Source organism: Hypanus sabinus, chromosome 21 (assembly GCF_030144855.1).
Source record: "Hypanus sabinus isolate sHypSab1 chromosome 21, sHypSab1.hap1, whole genome shotgun sequence".
Lineage (NCBI taxonomy): Eukaryota > Metazoa > Chordata > Chondrichthyes > Myliobatiformes > Dasyatidae > Hypanus > Hypanus sabinus.
In genome coordinates this window covers 51674413-51700646 of record NC_082726.1, presented here as the reverse complement: position 1 = coordinate 51700646, position 26234 = coordinate 51674413, and the positions used below count along the sequence as shown (strand labels likewise).

Sequence of the window (26234 nt, the reverse complement as noted above, 5' to 3'; positions counted from 1 at the left end):
GCAAAGCATTATACTTGTTTTCCAAAAACTCCTGCAAGAAATCAATATGGGAGTACCAGCAAGGTAGCGTAGGTTAGCATAATGTTTTATGGTGCCAGAGAACAGGGCTCAGCTCCACCACTGTCTGTAAGGTAGCGTAATGGTTAGTATAATGCTTTATGGTGCCAGAGAACAGGGTTCAATTCCCACCACTGTCTGTAAGAAGCTTGTACATTCTCCCCATGGCCAGGAGGTTTCCTCTGGGTGCCTGGCTTTCCTCCAACATTCCAGAAACGTACGAGCTAGTAAGTGGTGGCCACACTACGTTGGCACTGGAAGCGTAGCAACACTTGTGGGCTCTTCCCAGCACAATCCTTGGACTGTGTTGGACACTGATGCAAACAAAGCATTTCACTATATACTTTAATGAATAAGTGAGAAATAAAGCTAATCTATCTATACCAGTCACCACTTAAATTTCCTGTCAGCGGAACAACATGCTATACTCCAAACCTTCTTGGTTTAAAACTGCTCTTTTTCCGAAATTCATACCACATGGAATAAATGCACTTTTTTCCACATAATGCTCTACCTGTCACCACCTTAAATACTTAGTTAGTTCATATCCCTTTTTAGATTCTTGCCTCCCTTTCTCATTCACTTTCCCACCTGGCTTTGTTTCTCCAGTAAAACTTGCAAACTACATTTAAACTGAATTTAATAGTCTGAACTATCAGGCAGCAACTCCAGAAAATAACTATCATTAAAGTGACACATATGCTTCATTTCATTGTTTAAATAATAATTCTAAAGTACATGAGTACTTACAGAATATGCTAGGATGATGTTTAAAGTTATAAAACTTTTATATGGAATCAGTTCAATGTCTTCCAGCAGCAGTTCATAACATTTGTCCCGTATTGCTGTTGGGGACTGTCATGTGGGTTTTCATTCATAAGTTAACATCTGAATCTGAATAAAACATAAGGAAACCATTACAAGCAGAATGAAAGTGATTCGATATCTATATGATGTGAATAATCATGAGAGGTTATGGTCTGCAAAAAGTTGAGAAACAGCTCAAATGAAACCATTACCCTTGCATTACAGAATGAAATAAATGGACTTCTAACAATTAATAAAATAATGAAGTGTTAATACATAAAAACACAAGAAACTACTTTTAATGATGCATCCTAATGAGTTGTATCATAGGTTGGTAAGGAATTGCTCTGCCCAAGATCACAATTGCAGAGCTGTGAATGAAGTCCAGTCCATCACACAAAGCAGCCTCCTCTCCATAGTCTACACTTCCCATTGCCTCAGGACAGCAAATAACATAATAGCCACCCCGGTTATTCTCTTTTCTCCCCACTTCCCAATGGGCAGATGATACAAAAGCACGAGAGCACATATCACCAGACTCAAAGACAGCCTCTTTCTCACTGTTATAAGACTCTGGAACAAATCTCTCTTGCAATCTCCCTTGTCATGGTCCTTGCATTCTACTTGTCTATCTGCATTGAACATTCTCAGTAACTTAAAGTTTAAAGTAAATTTATTATCAAAGTACATATACATTATTGACAAGGGAAAGGGAAAGGCGGATTACTGGAGCCTTAAAACCAGTCGCTTCAGACAGATGGGGCTCGTCAGCAGTAGTTGGCAGATCATCGAGAAGGAATACTCTAATCTTAAACCTCCGCTGCCTTGCAGCTATATCCACTCATGGGGAAGGCTTCGGGAGGTAAACCCAGAGAAGAAATCTGGAGCTGGAGTCCCTAAGGCAGTCCTACATTGATTTCAATGCTGACTGGCACCTCCTGCAATGCTGCTGGTACAAAACTGTATCAGTCTCTGCCACTCTCTAGGGTTCATCAGTTGCGTGGAAAGGGGGAGCTTGCTACATGGGCAACAGCATGCTCTCCGTATCATACTGCCCAGGCTTGTGTATCTAGATAGCTGAGATGCAATATCCATGGTAAACTTTGACCAACAGAGGCCCTCATATGTCACCATAAATAACCCTGAAATTCATTATCTTGCAGGCATACCTAATAAATTCTTAATAGTACAATATTCATAAAATCAATAAAAGACTGCACCATGTAATTCTAACATGATGTTCTGTTTTTCTCCCCACTAACTCAATGTTATTATGTTTGACATGATCAGTATGGATAGCATGCAAAAGCTTTTCATTATAACTCAATACAGGTGACAATATTAAATTTATAAATTGAAAAAATAGGAGGAGTAGGCAATCAGGCCCTTCAGGTCTACCTTGCCAGTTAATATGACCATCACCGATCTATACCTCTTCCTCTCTGACAACTGTCCATCCCTCTTATTCCTTGATCTATCAAATACAGATCCACGTACATTTTAAATACTTCTAATGAACCCAAAACACACCAGGAATGAGAATTCCAGAGATTCACCACCCTCTGCAAGAAATTTTTACATACTTGTTTTTAAAAAACTGGCTCCTCATCTTGTAGTTATGTTCCCTAGTTTGAGACTTGTCCTCTACTGAAGACATCCCCAATTCTAGCCTGTCAAATCCCTTTAGGATCTTATACATTTTAATGAGCTTACAACTCGTTTTCCTAAATTCCAAGGAGTCTAAACCTGGAGAATAATTTGAGGCAAACAATTCAAAGGCTTAAATGTTAAGAAAGTATTGTCTTTGAATGGGTAGACAATTTTCACATTTGGATTTATTAACACAATTAAAAAATTTATTAGAAATAGCACTTATTGCAATCAACTCTAGGTGGCTATCATGCTATGAAAACTCCAACCATAAGTTTTGTGTATACTGTTGGGCCTTTTATCGTCACATGCCACCAGTTTAGATATGTTGCTGAGTGCAAGGGGTGGGGGGGGGGGGGGGGTAGAGGAGCAACTATAGATAAATGCAGATGGAAAATAAGATTGGGTTGGTGGGCCAGAAAGGAGGCAGCAGTTCAAATAGTCTTATTGGAGACAAGTGGATGAGGCAAAGGAAAGGGAAATTTAAAATGAATTGCAAGTTCCCCTATCAGTTCTACAATACCGAAATGGAAATGTATTGCTGATCATTATCATCACTAGATTTAAATTCAGGATCTCTAAAACCAGCTGCATTAACCACATCTACAGTTCAAAAAGATGGCTTCTCATTCTTGTAAGTTCATTAGAAAATGGTCAATTAGTACACTTTGACACCATAGGGCAAACAAAGCAGAAAATCCTCAGGCAGCTGCTTGTACAAAGTTCAGAGAGGAAGTAAGGAAACAAAGCAGGCAGAGATGTAGCCTGAGAACAACAGCAAAAAACACAAAAGGTAATCCATAATATTCTGTGTATCACTGAATTGTAAATGGCTGTAAAGGAGTGTTAAGGACCATTAAGAACCAAAAAGATCACCTATGATAGCTAACAGCCATGGATTAGGATTAATCTTTAGCAAGGAGGATGATGCTGCATTGAGAAAGATGTGGCTGAGGCAATGGATGGGCAAAACAAAAATATGGTTAGAAATTATGGATGTGATTGCACCAAGGAAATACAGAGATCTACCAGTTTGTTGCCTTGACTAGAACACTTAATTTATAGTGAGTGGTGGGATAGACTGGGTGTGTTTTCCCCGAGTGCAGCAAGCTGAGGGATGACTTGATAAAGGATGCAAGGATAAACCTACCAACTGCAGACCAGACTGTTTCTCCCCAGCAGGTATACTTTCAGTACAATCCTCAGAGACAAGATTTGCAATCACCTGAACAGTCTGAAATGTTGAGGATAAGTCAACACAGATCTGTTAAGGGCAAATTATGTTTAATCAATGATGGGTTTTATACAAGGTAATAGAGAGGCTCAATGCATAGAAAATGCTGTAGGAACTCAGCAGGTCAGGCAGCATCTATAACAGGAATAAACAATCGATGTTTTGCGCCAAGACCCTTCATCAGGGCTGGAAAGGAAGGGTAAGGGTAGAGGGAGAGGAAGGAGTACAAGCAGGTAGGTGATGGGTGAAGGTAGGTGAGGGAGGGTGGTAGATTGGTGGGGGAGGAAGTGAAAAAACTGGGTGGTGATAGTTGGAAGAGGTAGAGGGCTGAAAAAGGAGGAATCGGACAGGACAGTGGACCATGGGAGAATGGGAGGGAGGTGATGGAGAGCTGAGGAGAAAACGAGGGGTAAGAGCAAGGCCAGAAAGAAGAATGGAAAAGCAGAGAAAGGGGAAGCGGGAGAAATTACCAGATGTTAGAGAAATCGATGTTCATGCCATCAGGTTGGAGGCATCCCAACGGAATATGAGGTATTGCAATGTTAGCTCTATTCCCTTGGGAAGTTTGTTAAACACACGATGAATCACTGTGACAATAAAGTTAAAAGTGATGACTGATCGTCTTGTCATGTAATTTTCAGAAGGCATTCGAAAAAGTGCCTTATTATAGATTGTAATTAAAACAGGCTGAGAGCAGTACTGAGATTCTGACATAACCTAGCTTGACACTGGTCTTCGTTGAGAACTATTCTCAGTGACGACCAGTAACCATTTTTACTTTTCTTGTCTCAATACTTCATCTTGTTTTACAGTTGTTGTTGCTTCAGCTTGTGGTGTTCTGCAGAACATCATGGACACACAATGCCTCAATATGTAGCGACACTTGCAGGCTGCCTCCAGCATATCCTTGGGTGTGCTGATTGTTAACACAAACAACACAATTCACTGTACGTTTTGAAGTAAATGTGATAGATAAATCTGAATCCAAATCGGAGCTAATAATTCAAGTCAAACCTCTTTTGTTAGAACTGAAGAGAAGAGCATACTTCCAAGTCAGGACTGTGGGCATGCTATGTTGACACCAGAATGTACAGGGACACTTGCATGTGGCCCCTAGTACACCCTTGGTTTGTGTTGATGTTAACACAAATGATGCATTTCAGAGTATGTAATAAATTAATTAATCTGAATCTGAACATCCTCACTGACTCCGAGAAATCTCTGGCCTATGACTGCTCAAAGCACCTGGGCCGATACTAAGAAAGTTAAGGCCAGCATGAGGAGTGAGTCTCTAAACAAGTGGTTGTTGGAATACATGACTTCACGGTGTGTCCATGCTGTCAGCGAGCACCTGCCCCATCTCTGCTTAAAATGAAGTTTGAAACCCACAAAAAAAAACAATGTAACTGCATGGATGAAAGGTTGGCTAAGTTGCTAGAATCGTAGATTAGTGATCAATTACTTTCTGGCCTGGACAGAAATGTATAGGTAAAGTTCTCAGCATGACTGCTTTACATAATATCTACAATTACATGTACAGGTTTAATCTTCAAGTAAGACCATAAGACACGAGCAGAATTAGGTCATTTGGCCATCGCCTGCTCTGCCATTCCATCATAGCTGATTTACTGTTCCTCTCAACCCTATTCTCTGCCCTCCTGCCGTAACTTTTGACACCATTACTAATCAAGAACCCATCAACCACTGCTTTAAATATAGCCAATGACTTGGCCTCCATAGCCGTCTGTGGCCATGAATTCCACACCAGATTCATCCCTGTCTGTTTAAAAAAAATTCCTCCTCATCCTGTGTTCTAAAGGGATGTCCTTGTATTCTGAAACTGTGGCCCCTGTCCTAGATTCCTCACTATAGGAAACATCCTAAGTCCACTCTTCTAGTCCTTTCAGTATTCAATAGGTTTTAATGAGATTGCCCCTCATTCTTCTAAATTCCAGTGAGTACAGGCCCAGAGCCGTCAAATGCAGCTCATATATTCCTTTCTTTTCCAGGATCATTCTTGTGAGCTTCCTGTGCTCTCTCCAATGACAGTGCATCCTCTTGGATAGGGTGCCCAAAATGCTCACCATATGTGCAAATAACTTGAGGCTTGGAGGTTTAATGATTTTTGAGGACAGGAAGCGACCAAGGGTATAGAGACATGCTGGAAGAATGAGCAATATGCGGCAGGTGAAATTAAAAAAATTGCAAAGTATTACATTCTAGCAGAAGGAACAACAGGGTGCATTTCTAACAAGGACAAAGAAGCAGACAAGCTGGGGGTAAAAATGTAAAGATCACTAAAAGTTGTGGGTATTCAGTGTGCAACTGTTGGTAGTGTGTTTTGCACCTTGACCCTGGAGGAATGCTCTTTCATTTGGCTACATTCATGTGTATTGTTGAATGACAATTAAACTTGAACTAGAACTTGATTTAAAAAGAGCAAATAGGATCGAGACTTGGGGAAGCATGGTAGCAGAATAGTTAGCACAATGCTTTACAGTACCGATGACTCAGGTTCAATTCCCAGCCCTGCCTGTAAGTAATTTGTACATTCTCCCTGTGACCACATGGGTTTCCTCCAGGCGTTCCTGTTTCCTCCCACAGTCCAAAAACTTACAAGTTGGTAGGTTAATTGGTCAGTGTAAACTGTCCTGTGATTAGACTAGGACTAAATCGGGGGATTGCTGGGCAGCATGAGGTCACATTAACTCCCACTGTGCGGGGTGCCGCACTTTTGGAAAGAAATGAAGACCATAAAGGTGGTGCAGAAAACATTTTCCACAATTATTCCAGGGAGTGAGGGAATTTAAGGAGCTAGTCAAGCTGGTCTTATTCTCATTGAAACTGAGAAGATTGAGAGAGGTATTCACACTCGAAGGTTTGGATAAGAAATTCTCATTGCTGGCAGCAACCCAGGTTCAATTCCCACTACTGTCTGTAAGGAGTTTGTACATTCTCCTTGTGACCATGTGGGTTTCCTCCAACTGCTCCAGTATCCTCCCACATCCCAAAGACATACCGGCTTATAGATTAATTGGTCACATGGGTATAATTAGGCAGCAGAGGCTCATTGGGACAGAAAGGCCTGTCACTGCTCTTTCTCCAAATTAAAATAGAACTACAACAAAATAAACTGGGTTGTGTCAAGAAGCAGGCAATGTAGAATGAAGTCAGTTATGAAATTAAACAAAAAAGCAAATACAGCACACTGGTTCAGCTGGTAGAGCTGATGTCTGAGAGTTACACTGACCTCGGTTTAAACAAGGCCTCCAGAGCTGTCTATGTGGAGGTTGCACGTTCACCTCATGACATCGTTCCCTGGGTTTTTCCTCCCTCTGCAAATTCCCTACAGTGTTGAGAATAGTTGAGATACTCGAAGAGAAGGTTAGAGGGAATATCAGTTTGGGGGGGGGGGGGCGCGCAGGTCAACACAGGAGCTGAAGGAACTCATCGTGTCAGGCAGCATCCATGGAGAGAAATGAACAGTTGACATACATTTGCCTCCATAGGTGCTGCCTGACACAGATTTGCTCCAGCTCCTTTGTGCGCATCTCCAGATTTCCGGCAGTCTCTGTAGGTCAAAACAGCCTCTTCTAAGCCATAAGGAAATCTGGATTTAGTTTAAACTGGAACCATTTTGATTGGGAACACACATTTCAGTAATGTGTAGTGAAAGCAAAGTCCATCATAACATTCAAAAGAGAGCTTAACATCACAAGAGTCCAACACACCCTACTCAGGGACTGCTTGTCCCACTCTCACCAGGGAGGAGTCTACAAAGCACCCACCCCAGGGCCAGACTCAAAACAGTTACTTTCCCCGAGTAGTAAAGCTGGTCAATACCTCCACACACAAACCCACCCCTCCACAACCACTTTATCAATTCCTGACTTAGTCTCCTTAATGTAGGCACTCCTGTGTCTAGCGTCACTTTATGGACAAACAATTAATGTATATGAATTAGAGTATGTATATAAATTATCTTAGGCATGTATATATTTTTTTAATTATTGTGTTGTCTTATCCAGAGTAACACTTATTTAGCTCTCTGATACACTTGTGTACTGGGAAAAAAACATTAAACAATCTTGAATAAAAAACATATGGGTGGAATTGTCTGTCTTGAGGTGTAATTCCTGCAGGGAGAGGACACTAAGGGCAGGCGCTGGGACCAAAGTCCTGGAACAACTCGATGTGGCTCCGATGATCACCGAGAGTGGTTCATGGACAGAGCCCTGGTGAAGGGGAGTGCGGGGATTCGGCGAGCTCAACGCGCCCGAAACCCGCCGCAACAATGGGTAGGGACACCGACTCGGCAGGAGCCGTCGCCTGCTGTAGGTTCCACGTTGAACGAAAACAGAACTGGGGTAAAGGTTTGAAGGGAGTGACACCCCCCACCACCACCCGTTTCTCGGCCTTGGGTCGCCTCCACCCCCGGGCCAGGACTCCCACACCCCCACGACATCCACCCTCGGCCTTCAGCACCGACATACCAGGTCGGCCAGTGCCCCGATTTCCTCCACTCCACTCCTGATCCTCACTCACTCACTCACTCACCCTCCCTCCGGCCGGCCAGCCATCCGCTTCCCACAGCGTCGCAGCCTCGACTCTCCCGCCCGTCCTCACTTCCGGCTCCTTAAAGGGGAGGCTCACTCCCGCTGTTTGGCCGACATTTTCTCCCCCGTTTCAAACTAAACTTTATTCATAAGAAACGTACGCTAGGAACACAAGAAGAAACAACGGCCTTAACAGGCCCTCTGGACTTCGGTTTTATTTAGCAAAATTGCACATTTGATAATTTTATTTTGATGGAATAACGTGCAGGCGTTGTGGTGAAGAATGACAGTTCAGGGATCTGCCACGAGTGGACATTGAGGGATTGGGTGCTGTGTAATAGCCCCTCAGATACTGAATTGTTTTAGAGAGGAAACAAGTTTCTAAGTTTATAAGAAAAAAAGTTAAGAGGAAACAGTTAATAAGAAAAAAAATATTGACAATGTAGAGAAAGGCATGCACCAAATGTATTTCATATCTATATTAATAATATATTTATTGGAATTAAAATAATAGTCAGTTTTGGATGTGGATATTAACAGCAGGGTCAGTATTTGTCGTCTATCCCTAGCTGCCCCAGAGTGGGTGGCTGTGAACTAACTTCTTGAATTACCACTGTGCTACCACAAGACTGCTGATTAGGGAGTTTCAGGAAATGGACACAATGCAAATTAAGGAACAGCAATATAATTTCAAGTCAGGATTGTGGGTATGTTATGTTAGTGGGACATTTGCATGCTGTCCTGCCCCCAGCACTTCCTTGGGTGTGTTGGTAAAATGCAAAAGGCATATTTCACTCTTTTTTTATGTACATGGGACAAATAAGTCTGAATCTGTATAGCTGGAGGTATTTTGCTCCCATGTGCCTTTTACTCTTGACCTTTGTAGTGATAGACCTGATCGATTTCGGAAGTGCTTTTGAGGTGGTCAATTTCTAAATGGCATACACTATAGCTATGGTAATGGAGATTACAATAGGATGAGGGAGGATATGGTTAGTGTAGACTGGGCACACAGGCTATATAGTAGGACAGTTGAGAGACAGTGGAAGACTTTCAAAGAGATATTTTGCAGTGCTCAACAAAAGTATATTCAAGTGAAAAGCAAGGATAGTAAGGGTGGGGAGAGACAGCCTTCGATAACTAAGAAATAAAAGAAAAGCATCAGACTAAAAGTTCGTACATACAAAGTCGCCAAGAGTAGTGGGAAACTGGAAGATTGGGAAAATGTTGGCAATAGAAAATAGAACAATGTTGGCCCCTTGAAGAATGAATTGGGAGAAATTGTTATGGGAAACAGGGAAATGGCAACAGAATTTAATGCATACTTTAGATCTGTCTTCATCAGGGAGGACACAAGCAATCTCCCAGATGTATGGATGGGCCAGGGTCATAAGATATCAGAGGAATTGAGACAGATTGACATTAGGAAAGAAACTGTGATGAGTAGACTGGTAGGACTGAAGGCTAATAAATCCCCGGGTCCAGATGGTCTGCATCCGAGGGTTCTAAAAGAGGTGGCTCAGGAAATTGCGGATGCATTGGTAATCATTTTCCAATGTTCCTTAGATTCAGGATCAGTTCCTGAAGATTGGAGAGTGGCTAATGTTGTCCCACTTTTCAAGAAGGGAGGGAAGGAGAAAACAGAGAACTATCGCCCTGTTAGCCTAACGTCAGTCGTGGGGAAGATGCTTGAGTCCATTATTAAGGACGAAATAGCGGCACATCTAGATGGCAGAAATAGGATTAGGCCGAGCCAGCATGGATTTACCAAGGGCAAATCATGCTTGACTAATCTGTTGGAGTTTTTTTGAGGGTGTAACAAGGATGTTAGACGAGGGTAAGCCAGTAGATGTTGTGTACCTAGATTTTCAGAAGGCATTCGATAAGGTGCCACATAGGAGATTGGTGAGTAAAATCAGAGCTCATGGCATTGGGGGCAGGGTTTCAACATGGATAGAAAACTGGTTGGCAGTTAGAAAGCAAAGGGTAGCAGTGAATGGGTGTTTCTCAGACTGGCTGGAGGTGACTAGTGGGGTACCACAGGGCTCTGTATTGGGACCACAGCTCTTTACGAGTTATGTCAATGATTTAGATGAGGGCATTGAAAACTATATCAGCAAGTTTGCTGATGATACTAAACTGGGTGGCAGTGTGACATGTGAAGAGGACGTTAGGAGAATACAGGGAGACTTGGATAGGCTGAGTGAGTGGGCAGATACTTGGCAGATGTCATTCAATGTGAATAAATGTGAAGTTATCCACTTTGGAAGCAGGAACAAGAGGGCAGAGTATTGTCTGAACGGTGTCGAGTTAGGTAAGGGAGAAATGCAAAGAGACCTAGGAGTCCTAGTTCACCAGTCAATGAAGGTGAATGAGCAAGTGCAACAGGCAGTGAAGAGGGCAAATGGAATGTTGGCCTTTGTTACAAGGGGAATTGAATACAAGAGCAAGGATGTTCTTTTGCATTTGTACAGGGCCCTGGTGAGACCACACCTGGAATATTGTGTACAGTTTTGGTCTCCAGGTTTAAGGAAGGACATTCTGGCAATTGAGGAAGTGCAGCGTAGATTCACTAGGTTGATTCCTGGGATGGCAGGGCTGTCTTACGCAGAGAGATTGGAGAGATTGGGCTTGTACACGCTGGAATTGAGGAGATTGAGAGGGGATCTGATTGAAACGTTTAAGATAATTAAAGGATTTGATAGGATTGAGGCAGGAAATATGTTCCAGATGTTGGGAGAGTCCAGTACCAGAGGGCATGGATTGAAAATAAGAGGTCAGTTATTTAAAACAGAGTTGAGGAAGAGCTTCTTCTCCCAGAGAGTTGTGGAGGTGTGGAATGCACTGCCTCGGAAGACGGTGGAGGCCAATTCTCTGGATGCTTTCAAGAAGGAGCTGGATAGATATCTGATGGATAGGGGAATCAAGGGATATGGGGACAAGGCAGGGACTGGGTATTGATAGTGAATGATCAGCCATGATCTCAGAATGGCGGTGCAGACTCGAGGGGCCGAATGGTCTACTTCTGCACTATTGTCTATTGTCTATTGATATAACAAGCACAGTGGATAGAGATGAACAGATAGGTGTTATTTACTTGGATTTCCAGAAGGCGTTTGATAAGGTGCCACATAAAAGACTTATCCATAAGATAAGGATATATAGGATTGGGGGTGATGTATTAGCATGGATAGACTAAAAGAAAGCAGAGAGTTGTGATACACGGGTGTTACTCTGGTTGGCAATCAGTGGTGAGTGGTGTGCCGCAAGGATCAGTGCTGGGCCCACAACTGTTCACGATATACATTAACGATCTGGAAGAGCGGACCAAGTGTAGTGTATCTAAGTTTGCTGATGATACTAAATTGAGTGGAAAAGCAAATTGTGCAGAAGATAGAGTGAGTCTGCAGAGAGATATAGATAGGTTGAGTGGGTAAGGGTCAGGCAGATGGCATACAATGTTTGTAAATGTGAGGTCATCCACTTTGGAAGGGAAAATGAGAGAGCAGATAAATCATAAAAAAATTGCAGCATGCTGCTGTGCAGAGGGACTTGGGAGTGCTTATGCATGAATCACAAAAGGTTGGTTTGCAGGTGCAGCAGGCTATCAAGAAGGCAAATGGATGTTTTCCTCCATTGCTAGAAGGATTGAATTTAAGAGCAGGGAGATTATGCTGCAACTGTACAGGGTACTGGTGAGGCTGCACCTGGAGTACTGTGTGCAGTTCTGGTCTCCTTACTTGAGGAAGGATATACTGGCTCTGGAGGTGGTGCAGAGGAGGTTCACCAGGTTGATTCCAGAGATGAGGGGGTTGAACTATGAGGAGAGATTGAGTTGCCTGGGCCTGTACTCGCTGGAATTCAGAAGAGTGAGAGGAGATCTTATAGAAACATAAAATTATGAAAGGGATAGATAAAATAGAGGTAGGAAAGTTGTTTCCACCAGTAGGTGAGACTAGAACTAGAAGACATAGCTTCAAAATTCAGTGGACTAGATTTAGGTTGGAGATTAGGAGGAACTGCTTTTCCCAGAGAGTGGTAAATCTGTGGAATTCTCTGCCCAATGAAGCAGTGGAGGCTACCTCAGTAAATATATTTCAGACAAGGTTGGATAGATTTTTGCATAGTAGGGGAATTAAGTGTTATGGGGAAAGGCAGGTAGGTGGACGTGAGTCCATGGTCAGATCAGCCATGAACTTATTGAATGGCGGAGCAGGCTTGACACGCCAGATGGCCTACTCCTGTTCCTATTTCTTATCTTGTTAAATGATGGCTTAATTGCTACATGAGGTGGAAAGGGCGAGGATCCTTTGTCCTGGATGATGGTTCATGAAAACATTGACATAAAGCTCCACCTGATCTGGAAGGAAGCAGCTGATGAAGGTTAGCCCTAATAACACAGCCCTGAAAAACTTCTGCATCTAGGATTATTTCCCTCCAACAACCACAACCATCTTCCTTTACACTGGGGTGGCAGGGTGGAGATAAGTCTCTACCAAAGGAGGTGTAAAGTGCTCCTTCCCTCCGCTATCCTGCAGGTCACCCTCGGGCAAGGCGTAACATCAGCTTAGCCATGAGAGCAGGTGGTGGATGGTGGTATGAACGGCCAGTGCATATCACATGTCCTGGTTATGTGACCACTTATGCCAGAGAGACAATCTCTGAAGCTTATTGATAATGGCTGGGGGTCACCTGAATTATAAAGACACTGCCTGGAAGAAGGCAATGGCAAACCACTTATGTAGAAAAAATTGCCAAGAACAGTCATGGCCATGGATAGGGAAAAGAATAAGCAGATTAGAAACAGATGGAAGACCATGATCGCCCACGTCATACAACACAGCTTATAATGATTATGATTCCTTTACACAAATATGTGATGTCCATTGACCATTTTTATGGGGTTCCTTGGTCCATTGCTGGAAAATGTAGCCTTTCCATGAGTGGTGGTACCAAACATTGCAAAAGTTCTGTGTAAAATTCCTATTTTGTTTTAACAACATAACTGATAAAAAGCACCGTCTATATGTTGTATCTATTTTAGATAAATTCAGCTGTTCCTATCAAAGCTCAGTTACCTCTGCTGCTTAATCTCAGTCATTGGCTTCAGGTTACAGTTTGCACGAGAGGGACAGAGCAATAAGTGACAACGTGAAAACCGAGCAAGATGAATGAGCTGCCAAAAAGTATTTCGGACCATGAAATAACTCTCTAGCACCCGTCTTGACCCCTCTGTTGCCTTTATGTTGTTTGATTTCTTGCCTAGTTTTAAATTAAGCACCGCTTCCATGAGAAATAAGAATGATTTATACTGGCTTTAGTCTGTGATAATGTAGCAACAAGATTATGAGCATTATGTACAATGTTTGTATAATTTTGGTCTGCTATTTAGCAATTGACTGGATCTCATTCTGTAAACGTTCACTAAATGTATCTGAAGGAAGTCTTGATAAACTGTGGTGCAGGCAGAGACAGAAACTTCATTCGTCAATAGTTAGTACAATACTCAGCAGCATTTAATCTTTTGCAAATGTTTGAACAATTAATGGGACACCCAGTGACAGGCCATCCATTCAAACTTCCCTTTCTTTTCTACCCCCATCAGCCAGGATTGCAGCAGGTTGTTAGTGTGAATATGTGAGGTATATGCTTGTCCGTGCTTCCCTTGAGAGAGTACATCAAAAACAATCGACTGAAACATTGTTTTAAAGATTTCTTCTCCAGAAATGAATCTATCAGTATTCTCTATCAAATGTCATAATCCTAATATGCATTAAATTTTAATAGGTGGTTTGCTAAATTTGTCCTGCTTTGATAAAATGACAAGACAAATTAATTTAGGGTGACAACAGTATCCAGTTACAGCAATGATAACCACATGTGATATAGTGTTGCTTCTAGTTATCGTCGATACTTCAGCAATTAACTAGATCTGAGGTGCCTGTTTTGGAATGAAAGTGAAATGCTGGAAAACAGATCAGGCAGTGTCTGTAGAAAGAGAACCTAACATTTTTGGTCAAATTCCTTTCGGTTTTGGTGATATACCAACCAAGGACGGAAATTAATCTTCAAATATCTCACATTTCTTAAGATATATTTTGGATCTCCAAAGGATCATCAACTCCACTGAAAATCACAGCATTATCTCTTGTAGTTTTTCCAATCCTAGTTCAAGTTAGTGACTTTATAAAGTCCTTAAAAAGTTGGGGAGGGGAATAAATTATTTTTGTCCCCAATTATTTTCATCGCTTTTTCTACAGAAGGTCAAATGGTTGTCAGAATCACCTTCCAATGTACTGTCTTCTTCAGATTATCTATCTTGTGATTCTCTACAAAGGTTATTAGTTTTAAATGACTGGTGACATGATCACACCACCATTTGGACACACACTTTGTTTAAGTGTTCTTTAATTCCTCAGCAGCTTTTCTCTATTTCATTTTTTGATCATCAACATTGTGCAAGCAGATAACATTTTCTCACATTGTTGACACAATGGAAAGATCCAGAGAGGGGAAGAGGTTAGAGGAAGGAATGAGAATTCTGAAGGAGATGCTGAACTTGGCTAAGAAGATGATACAAACATGAATCTAAAAGAAAAATTAAATACTGGGTGTTTGATTTTCTTAAATTTCACCTCTTGGTATACTTTTTTTTACAGTTTTTGAATCTCTTTCAATTTATTTTCCATCTTCATTGTAGTTTTGTGTATTTGAGGGGCAACAACTATTCACACAAACATTCAGCAGCACCACCTCCCCGTCACACTGTCATGGTTCACAGCTCAATTTCATCCCAACATTTTCTTTTTTCATGTGATTCAACAATTTTTTTGTTTCCCAACAGTTTGCCAAATTAATTTTCCTTTCACTTCCCTCTATCCTTTCTCCAAATCTCACATTTGCACAGTTTAAGCCAATGTCCTCCAGAAATGTATCAATCCACAATGAACTACATCATTGCCTTTGAGTTCAGTCCAATGCTCAGTTCTTTTTCTATCACCTTCTCTTCTGCATCAAGGGAGTTTTCCATCCTGATACCTTCAGGAATTTAATTCCACTGGAGTTAACAGCGTTTACACACTGCTAACAGATGATTGAATCAATCATCTTTTTCAAAAGGAGATTGAGTACCTAGTGACATGGCAACATGTCAGTTAAGTGGGGGGGGGGGGGTATGAGCAGAGGAAGAGGGAAGGGTTAGATTGATTATTTATTGAGATACAGTGAGCCACGCCGCCCAGCAGCCCCGATTTAATCCAAACCTAATCATGTGACAATTTACAATGACCAATTAACTTGACAACCAGTACGTCTTTGAACTCTGGGAGGAAACTGGAGCACCCAGAGGAAACCCACAGAGCTATGGGGAGAACGTACAAACTCCTTACAGGCAACGTGGGAAATTAACCTGTTTCAACTATAGTGTAAAGAGTTGTGCTCACCACTCTGCTACCATGCTGCCTAGTTTATAGAAGTTGGCACAACTGTGCTGTACTGTTCTGTGGTCTTTCCCTCAATGTCAGCAAAATAAAAGATGGTTATTGACTTCAGAAGAATGGGGGTGGGTGGGAAGAGGTGGTAAACATACTTCTGTTTCATCAGTAGTGCTGTGATTGAGAGGGTTAAGAGTTTCAGGTTCCCGGGAGTGAATATCACTATCACTATGTCCTTGTCCAACCACATTGATGCCATGGCCAAGAAAGTTCATTGGCATGTCTACCTCCTCAAGAAGCTAAAGTAATTTGGCATGTCGCCTTTGACCCTCAATAATCTTTATCAATGCATCATGGAAAACATTGTTTTTCGAGAAAGTTACCTTGATGTTGTCTATACAGACATTAGCAAGGCCTGTGACAAAGTTCCACATGTGAGGTTGGTCGAGAAGGTTCAGTCACTTGGCATTCAAGATGATGTAGTAAATTAGATTAGACATTGGCCTCGCAGGAAAAGGCAGAAAGTTGTAGTAGACGGTGGCCTGTGACTCATGTTGTGCCGCAGGGATCAGTGCTGTGTCCGTTGTTGTTTGTCATGTTTAACAATGATCTGTATGATAATGTGGTAAACTGGATCAGAAAATTTGCAGATGACACCAAGATTGGGGGTGCAGTGGAATTTTGATGAAAACTATCAAAGATTGTGGTGGGATCTTAAGCTAGCTGGAAAAATGAGCAGATGGAATTTAATACAGTCAAGCGTAATGTATTGCACTTTGGGAGGACAACCAACGTAGGTCTTACATGGTAAGCAGTAGGGTAGAGGAGTGTAGTTGGAGAGGAAGCTGGTAATACAGATCCATAATTTCTTGAAAATAGCGTCACAGGTAGATAGGGTCACAGAGAGAACTTTTGGCATATTGACCTTCATAAATCAATGTATACAGAAGTTGAAATGTTATGTTGAAATTGTATAAGATATTGATGAGACCAAATCTGGAGTTTCATGTGCAGTTTTGGTCACCCACCTACAGAAAAGATATACGTAAAATTGAAAGAGTGCAGAGAAAATTTACAAGGATGTTACCGGGACTTGAGTTATAGGAAAAGGTTAGGATTTTATTCCACCAAATGTAGGCAGAAATGATAGAGGTATTTGAGGGGTATAGATAGGGTAAATGCAAGCAGGTGTCTCCCACTGAGATTTGGTGAGACTACAAGGAGAGCTGATGGGTTAAGGGTGAAAGGTGAAATGTCTAAGGGTCCATGAGGAAGAACTGCTTCACTCAGAGGGTGATGAGAGTGTGGAATGAGTTGTCTAAACAAGTGATGGATGAGGGTTTGATTTCAGCATTTGGATAGGTACATCGATGGGAGAGGTATGGGGAACTATGGGCTGGGTACAATTTGATGCGATCAGGCAGTTTAATGGTTCAGCATAAACTAGGTGAGCCAAAGGGCCTGTTTCTGTGCTGTGGTGCTCTGTGACTCTACTAGAGGATAGAGCACAGCAACTCACAGAAACCAGACTTCATTTCACACTTCTTGCCTCCTCAAAGCAGCCAGCATAGTCAAATATTCCATCCACCCTAGAAATTCTCTCTTTCCCCCCTCCTATTGGGCAGAAAATACAAAAGCCTGAAATCACATGCCACCAGGCTCAAGGACAGCTATCTTGCTGATACAATAAGTTAACTTATAACTTATACACTGTGTTGGCGCGTGGCCTAGTGGGCAAGGCATCAGACTAGTAACCTGAAGGTCACTGGTTCGAGCCTCAGCTGAGACAGCTTGTTTGTGTCCTTGAGCAAGGCACTTAACACATTGCTCTGCGACGTCCTAGTGCCCTTCCCTTGGACAACATCGGTGGCATGGAGAGCATCTGCCAGTCTCCCATACAACCCCGCCCAGGCCTGCACCCTGGAAACTCCAGGCGCAGATCCATGGTCTCTCGAGACCAACGGATGCCACCAATCCAACTTATACACTAAGTTAATTACAAAAAGGTAGACTCTTGATCTCGCAATCTCTCATTGTGGACTTGCACCTTACTATCTGCACTTTCTCTGTACTGTAGCACTTTATTCTACACTCTCAATGTTTTTCTTGTACTATCTCAATGCAGCTTGTAGTGAATTGATAAGTATGGACAATATTTTATTTTATTTTAGAGATACAGGGCAGACCTCCACCCCAACGAGCTGCACTGCCCAGCCTAATCACAGGACAATTTACAATGACCAATTAACCAGTGCGTCTTTGGAAAGTGGGAGGAAACCTGAGCACCCACACTCACACAGAAAGATCATACATTCTTACAGAGGATGCCAGAACTGAACTATGAACTCCGACACCCTGAGTTGTAATAGCGTCGCGCTGACCACTTTCCTCTCTGCCTCAATAATAAATACATTTTCCTTGCTGGTGGTGCTGCCACATTCTTGAACTCTTGATGGTTGTGGTGAGGACTAGGCCTCACGTCGCGGTGCTATCTATTGCAGCTGCCCAGAAGAGATGGAGGCGGTGTGGCCAGCGTCTGTGCTGCTCTCCAGTATTCGCTCAGTGGAAGTCAAGCTGGATTGTGTTTGTCTGCATACAGCTGCAGGCTTGTTCTTGCTGATAATACCTATGGACTCAGGGACTTGAGCTGTATTTTTTTTTGCATGTCTGCATGTTTTCTGCTATCTTATGTGTGCTACATGTGCCTGGTGCTGTGTGTGACTGTTGGTACTGTGTTTTGCACCTTGGTCCTGGAGGAACACTGTTTCGTTTGGCTGGGTATTCATGTTGGTACTGTGTTTTGCACCTTGGTCCTGGAGGAACACTGTTTCCTTTGGCTGGGTATTCATGTTGAATGACAACTAAACTTGAATTCTGTTTCTCTCAGTGATTCTGTTTTGTTCTTGATGTTGCACTTGTTGTACTTACTATTACAATCTTACTGTGACTTTCATGCAAACAAGGAAACTTACTGCACCTTGAAGTATATGACAAAATATCACCAACCTGCAATGTTCATCCTTTCTCTCTCCATGTTTGTTAAATATTTTAAAGATATAAAGGTTAGCTTCATCTATCATTTGCACATTGATTCACAGTGAAATGCATCGTTTCTGTCAAATGAAATGAGCAAAGATTGTGCTGAACAGCCCACAAGTTTTGCTGAGCTTTCTGCACCAATTTAGCATACATAGCAACTCATGAACCCTAACCATGTCTTTGGAATGTGGGAGGAACCAGAGCAGTTACAGGCAGAACATACAAACTCCTTACAGAGCAGTGAAAACCTATCCGTGATCTTACAGCTGGCACTGAAAGGTACCGCACTAAGCTGCCATGCCCACCCATGATGTACAAAACATTCCCAGCTTTTCAAGCATATAAATTGAGTTTGATGAAACCTACCTCACTGTCACTAATATACATCAGGAAAATGAATTAGCCATTTACTCCAAGTGAGATGAGCAGTACATGTCACTTCAATTTTATTATCAGCTGTTAGGGCTTGAGGTGACTTGCAAATAACTCTGTTTGCCCTTTTATTCCACATTTCCAAAGTTGTTTTTTTTTTGCCTTCATCTCAAAATGAGTCAGCTGATGAACCTTCAGTTTACAGATCATCAACAGATAGTCAGGAATTATCTGAGCAGGAAATGGTAAAAATGTAAATAAGGGGTGGATGAAAGTGATAATAAAAACATGATCTGTAGGAAGGGAACAATACTATTTTATTTTTTAAACTTTATTTAAATTTGCTAACTAGTTTTACTTTTCTGTCAGTTTAAAATAAATCCACAGTAATTTATATCTTGCATCTTTTGAAATATCCATTAGAGCACATAACCAGATCTACAAAGTATCAGTATTGAAGTTACATCCCCCAGATATTTTATGAGACTGTTACCAAACATAATTTGACAAAAACCACTTAAGGGATTTTAAGAGAGTAAGGTCAAAGACATGGGTTTTAAGGGATGCCTGGGAATAGAAATCAGGAAGAGGGAGAGGCAGAAAGAATTTGTGAGAGTATTCCAGAGTTTAAGGATTTGGTTGCTCACCCAGAGTGGATAAAGTGGTGGGGGGGGGGGGGGGGGGGGAAGAGACCAGAATTGGAGGAGCATTGATATCTTGGTTGGCGCAAAGGATGGATATTAACGAGAGGAGGGACAAGGTTTCCTCTTTTCAATACCTACTATCCTTTAGAAAATTTGGAAAATGATATCAATTTTGAAATTTAGTTGCTGCTTAACTGAGAGAAACTACAGGAGTGATAGGTAATTCCAAAAGAAGCAAGGTTGTGGGTCACATCATGTTTACAGAAGCTAAAAGGTGCAAGATTCTTCAGGAATAGTCAGCTCCAAAAGGTAATAAAGGCATGAATAAGGCCTTCAGCAGCAGATGGGCTGAGGCAAGGTGGAGGTGGGGATGGGAAATGACAGCAATGGCATAGATATGTAGTCAGGAACTTATTGAGCTGAAAGGGGCAGTGAGATTGAAAATACATTTTCATTCTCAGCTGGTTGCTAGGGGGATGGCAAGGGAAATGTAAATGTGACAAGAACATCTAACAGTATTGAAAAGGTCAAGCGAGGTGGTGGTGAGATACAGCCAAGAGTCTTCAGCCTACGGGGAAAATGACACTGTGATCCCTTATGTCTCTGGCAAGGAGGATGGAGCTGAGAAATAGGAGGAAGTCAAGGATAGACTTGTGAAGAACCCTTAGAAGTAATAATTATTGAGGAAGAAAAGGTCTTAGAAGTAATTTTTTTGGATATAATTGGATACAGTCAGCTTAGGGCTGGCATCTCACCCTGATCAGACAGTAAAGAGAACGATTCTGCAGAAAACTCAGAGGCTTCAGTCTGGTGCTAAGTGTGAAAAGCAGGTGAACAAAAAGTTTTAGAAAAGTCAGAGTTAATGAAGCAACAGAAAGATGAATGATTTTGTCAATGAAGAGGACATTGGAATGGGACGGGATGATAATTCGCAATGTTGAAATGAGGGCTTTTAATAGGGCCTCTTAAATTATGGTATTTGGTGGCTGTCCATTGTGTTCAATGATGGCAGGAAACCTGTGTGGGAAAGTGGAAAAGCTATTGCACTGGGGCAGTTCCACTTTCTCAACCACAGAAGTCTGGTTCAACGGTACAAACAAGCATCACAAACTGTGGTCTTCCTTGGTTTTGGTACTTAATGGGTGCATAAATACAAATGTAATTGAAAGAGAAACAACAGTACAACATCATTAACAAATGCACTACAGAACATGGTGTATAATAGCTGAAAATTAGAAAAACACAAAACTTTTGAGTTGTTATGGCTGATACATCTGAAAGAAATCTGTACAAAGTCTATTTACAAATAAAATCATTTATCACTGGCATTTATGCATTTTTTCCATTTTGTTACGACATTCAAGAAATGCTTTAAGTTTAATTCAATACAAAATCTAAACTCATGGGACTACAGAAAACGAACACATCCCTCGATTCACAAATCCAAGAGAAAAACATCATATATTTAAAGCACGTCTGGCAGTACACTCCACCATGTCTACATTGAATATGACCATTTAGGTAAATTGAACACATTTCAAAATTAAAACAAAATTGAAACAATGTGACATCTTAAAAGTGCAAAGTGCAATCAAAGCTGCCATACAACATTAAACAGATACAGATTTGACAACAGAATCTGTGTTACGGAGGATACCAGTGTGTTTAGTTGAAGCGCAACATCTCTCTTTGCTAAATCTGTGTATCATAAAAGATTTAGATTAGCATCAAGATATTAAAATAAACCTAACATTCTAATATTTTTCATGTTATTTTGAGCGATCTCAGTAAATACACATTGGCCTAGAAATACTAAGCCACCAATTAGATTACAGCAGTGTTACACATATCATTATTTAGATTGTCTGTCCATTGGAAATTTCAAGAACACATAAAGCCCAAGACTTTTGAAAGGGCATAAGACGTAAGACATCGGGATTAGGTCATTCGGCACATTGAGTCTGCTCTGTCATTTTGTCATGGCTGATCCATTTCCCTCTCAACTCCAATAGAGTCTTAGAAAATTACAGCACAAAACAGGCCATTTGGCCCATCGAGTCCGTGCAGAATCATTTAAATACGACACACTTCTATATCAGAAAACGTGCTACCCAGGAGTAAAGATTATGTCAGTGAGGGAGGCAAGCTCAAGAAGAAAGGATACAGGGTTAAGAGTCTGGGGTCACAGAACTGTGCCGATTGGAGCACTGAGGACTGCAGTGTATGGGGCAGTGATATGCAGCAAGGACGAGCCTCAAACTAAATCCAGTTGCCCGATGAGATACCCCTCCCCCCAGTGGTGGCTGTCCCCGCAAAACTTGGTCTAGTTTCCCTAAGTAATCCTCAAGAGGACCATTCAATGGAACACATACATGCAAAGTTATTCACTCTGGAAAGTGCCTGGTTTAATTTCCAGTGATGGGTAACAATCTAGCAATTATCACAGACACATTTCGCCCTAGTTAAAGTCGATTCCAAAATCAGAAAAAGCTTTACGCAAATGAATTTCTATAAAATCATTTGGTCTATAAATTTACTGGAAGAACTTTTTCTTTTCAAACCTTTGTACACCATGTGCATAAATGATATTGCAAACAAAAGTGACATACATCTCAATTCACAATCTGCATTTAAATCAAATTTTTAGTGTAAATCGACCCCTAAAAAAATCAGAAAGGCAAAAGCAACTAAGAAAAAAAATTAAGCTTTTCACATTTCAAGATCCAGCCTTGAAGAGCAGAAATAAGAAAGGAAGTCAGCTGAACAAAAAAAAAAATTCATCCAAAATCAACCCTATAAATCTTGGTGAGTCGAAATCGGACCACTTGCATCAGGCTTCAAGACTTAACTGTCGAGCTGGCATCTTTGTATTTTGTAATCCAACAGGTTATTTCATGAAAATGATATTCTGTACTGTTCTTAGAATCTTCTGTATAACAAAAGTTATAAATAATTTGCAGGTGAACATTCAATGGTTCACACTGAATCACCCCATGACCAGATATGTTTTCATCTTCAATAAGTCTTAATATGTGCTAATCAACTAAAAATAGAAATTATTTTATATACTTTCATTTTTAATATAGATGTAGTATATCTTGGTTTAATGACTGACTGAATAGAATACTAAAAAAGGAAACATTACGGTAACACACATAAAATGCCAGAGGAACACAGTAGATCAGGCAGCATCTATGCAGAGGAATAAACAGTTGACATCTTGGGCCAAGATCCTTTATTATGTCCTGTTTATTCCTCTCTATAGATGTTGCCTGGCCTGCTGAGTTCCTCCAGGTGGGGGGTGGTGATGGTGGTGGTGTGTTTGTGTGAGACTCCAGATTTCCAGCATCTGCAGAATCTCTCATGTTAAACATTGTGGCATTTGTTATTTTTGCATTAATTTAGTAGTAGGATATAGCATCAGATAGTGAATGCACAAAATAAGATGTGCATTAGGACAGAAGCCAGCCTCACTTCTACTATAGATTCAAGATTACTTTGCAAAGATAGAGAAAAAAATGGTTCTACTTTTTTTAGTTTGCTGTTTTAAACCAACAACGAGCAATAATGACCAACGCTTTCAGTTAAAAAATAGGAAGATGGGGAAAGAGGATGTGGCAAATGTTTCATATTATTCAGAGTAAATCTCCCATCTTTAAAAAAAAAACAGCAAGCTTAAAGTTGGATGGTTATTAAAACAATTGGATATTATTAAAACAATTGCAGGATTAACTTCAATTTAAAAATCGTGATAGCCAGATCTTCTAAAGTACTATAAATGAAATCTTAAAATTAGAGTAGCTTTAAAACCTAGCACAAAATTGATGGAAGTTTTTAAAAAACTGACAAACTGTTCAGGCTGCCACACCTAGCAACCTTAATGTTTTGGTAGATGGTAAGGCAGATTGTTCCCTTTAAAAGAGTGCAGCTTCTAGCTAGGGATTTTTCGATGTTTCATTCCCTTTTCAAAGGTGAAAGTGAAATGACGAAACCGAAAGCCCCACCATTTTATTTGACAAAATAGCAGCTACAGGAAACTCATTTGTTATTTTTTCTTAAAAGAAATCATTTGGGAATCTCGATCAAAAGCCAATAGTCAGATCCACATTATAAATATGACCAGTGAGAATGTCGCTAAATATTGGCGCCCACTTCAGACCACATTAGGGACTTTTGAAAAGCATGGTATCCATTGCACTGATTAAACTAAATAAATCATGTGGTTCTGTGATCTCTGGCCTCATTACAACCCAACATACTACATTCAGCTATAACAAGAATTTTTCCCTCAGTAACATTCCTCGACTCAGCTAGTGGGAAGATGGACTTAATACGGTCATTTCCGCAAAATACCAAATAATGAACTAAAACTCAACTATTATTTGACTTTGTACAAAACATAAAAGGAAACTTGAAAAAAAAAAACTGGACACTGAATAAATAGTGATGTAATAAGTGAAATAAAATATGATATTAAAAAGCAGAAGCTGTAAATCCTGTCCATCAACAGCTGATTAAAACATCTGAATATAGACTAATAAAATGTATAAAAATTGCAAATCTATATTTTTATCTTTTCATCTGTTGACAGGGCCATACAGTATATGAATTTTCCATCACTTATTGTTTTTAATTATATTTTGTAAGGCTAAGAAAAATATTTAAGAGAACTTTATAAACTGTTACTGCAGTTTGAAAGCAAACAATCAGTGACAAAGTGATTAAGCAGCAGCATACTGGCAAGTTCAGCACATTCTTGTGTTATCTCAGCTGAATAGAAACAGTGGAACTAAAACACCAAGAGATTTCTGAGAGATACAAGGATTCATTTTCCAGCTCCAGAAATATGATTCTTCTTCATAGCATTCACCACTGCAAATCCACACCGACTCATGGTCTTCTGGCGATCAGGGCTCAGGAAATCAACCGCCACACCAAATATGAATTTCAGGGTCTGTCTGATACCATCCCTTCAAGCCAACTCCAATCAAGAGACTGAAAAAGAATAGGTAATGGATGCTGACGACTGTGAACTGTGAAGAAAATCAATTTTTCATCCACTTCATCTATCAAACAAGCACGCTGTCTTCTCTTACACTCTGAAAGTCTGTGCTTAGTTACAATATTGATAAACCTTCATGTTAACTAAACAGCGCAAGTCGGAGTTCAAGATACTACAAGGTATCAGACCGCTCCTGTGTGCGACCAATACAAATTACAGGCTTGGCTAGGTATTCTGCATTTACCTGTTTATGCATTGCACTGATATGAATATATTACTTAGTGAAAATGTTTAGAACATAAGAAAATTAATCATTTAATCTATTTTACAATCAGGTTGAATGTGTGTAGGCCTCCGTTAGTCTCGAAAGACCATGGATTTGCACCTTGGAAAGTTTCTAGGGCGCAAGCCTGGGCAAGGTTTTTTTTGAATGGAAGACTGGCAATTGCCCAGGCTGCAAATCTCCCCTCTCCATGCCACCGATGTTATCCAAGGGAAGGGCATTAGGACTCATACAGCTTGGCACTGGTGTCGTCGCAGAGCAATGTGTGGTTAAGTGCCTTACTCAAGGGCACACATGCAAGCCTCAGCCATGGTCGAACTAGCGACCTTCAGATAACTAGACGAACGCCTTAACCACTTGGCCACGCACCAACTCAGGTTGAGTACCCCTTATCCAAAATGCTTGGGACCAGAAGTGTTTTGGATTTCAGATTTTGGAGTATATAATGAGATAGCTTTGGATCACTATTGTTTTTCAACTGAATTTATGTGCTGCAGATAAGCAGATTTTGTCTTGCACTTGTTCATCACACATATGTACTTAACAATAAAAATAATTACATATTATGAATATAATGAAAATATAATGCGTACAAGGTAACAAAGCAGCACAGCAGCATTGGGAGAATACCCAAATCAGTGTTGAACAACAACGACAATGGCAGGCTTTCAGTCTCCACCTAGGATGCCAAGTTTTGATTAAAAAGTTAGAGTAAATTGTATTTGTATTTTACTTATTTTAGGTTTTATGTAAGGTATGAAAACAAACAGCATTGGAGACTTGTTCTGGTGTTAGATTTTCATCAGCAATGATCTTCGTAAACACATCAATGAATTTCTCCACCGCTTCATGATCAGCAGATATTTTACCTTAAAAATGTTCTTACATTTCTAAAAAAGTTTAATGTCATGCCTTTTCTTAAATTTCTGCAATCACCCTGCTGAATAACCACAATTATCTTCAATTTTCAATTCATCGTGATTGATCTGTGATTGTTTCACGATCAGCATACCTTTAGGTGGGATATGTTCACCCCGACGCTGACAAATCTATACTTTCAGTACACAATCGAGATCTTCATTTTTAGACCATTGACTCTGCTCCATCAGTCAATCATGGCTGATCATTTTTAACCTTCCTCAGCTCCACTCCCTGGC

General features: G+C 40.8%; 2 protein-coding genes across 9 annotated transcripts in view; both read right to left on the bottom strand.

The window, feature by feature from the left end:
• The window catches only part of LOC132379046 (erlin-1-like), a 46523-nt gene extending 38074 nt beyond the window's left edge, over nt 1–8449 (bottom strand). Inside the window, exons 1-3 of one of the 4 annotated variants that reach the window (XM_059946533.1) lie at nt 8306–8421; nt 6999–7094; nt 808–951 (exon numbers count right to left, since the gene is read on the bottom strand). The gene's annotated coding sequence lies outside the window, so the exon portion shown is untranslated. Of the gene's footprint in view, nt 1–807; nt 952–6998; nt 7095–8241 lie in introns of all 4 variants that reach the window. The other 3 variants (XM_059946535.1, XM_059946534.1, XM_059946536.1) reach the window with 3 other exon arrangements.
• Nucleotides 8450–19442: 10993 nt separating this feature from the next.
• The window catches only part of chuk (component of inhibitor of nuclear factor kappa B kinase complex), a 94018-nt gene continuing 87226 nt past the window's right edge, over nt 19443–26234 (bottom strand). For 4 of the 5 annotated variants that reach the window (XM_059946529.1, XM_059946530.1, XM_059946528.1 and 1 more), the window contains exon 22: nt 19443–24787. In XM_059946529.1, the coding sequence (XP_059802512.1) occupies nt 24740–24787 (48 nt within the window). In that variant the 3' untranslated portion in view covers nt 19443–24739. The remainder of the gene's footprint in view (nt 24788–26234) is intronic. The other variant, XM_059946532.1, reaches the window with a different exon arrangement.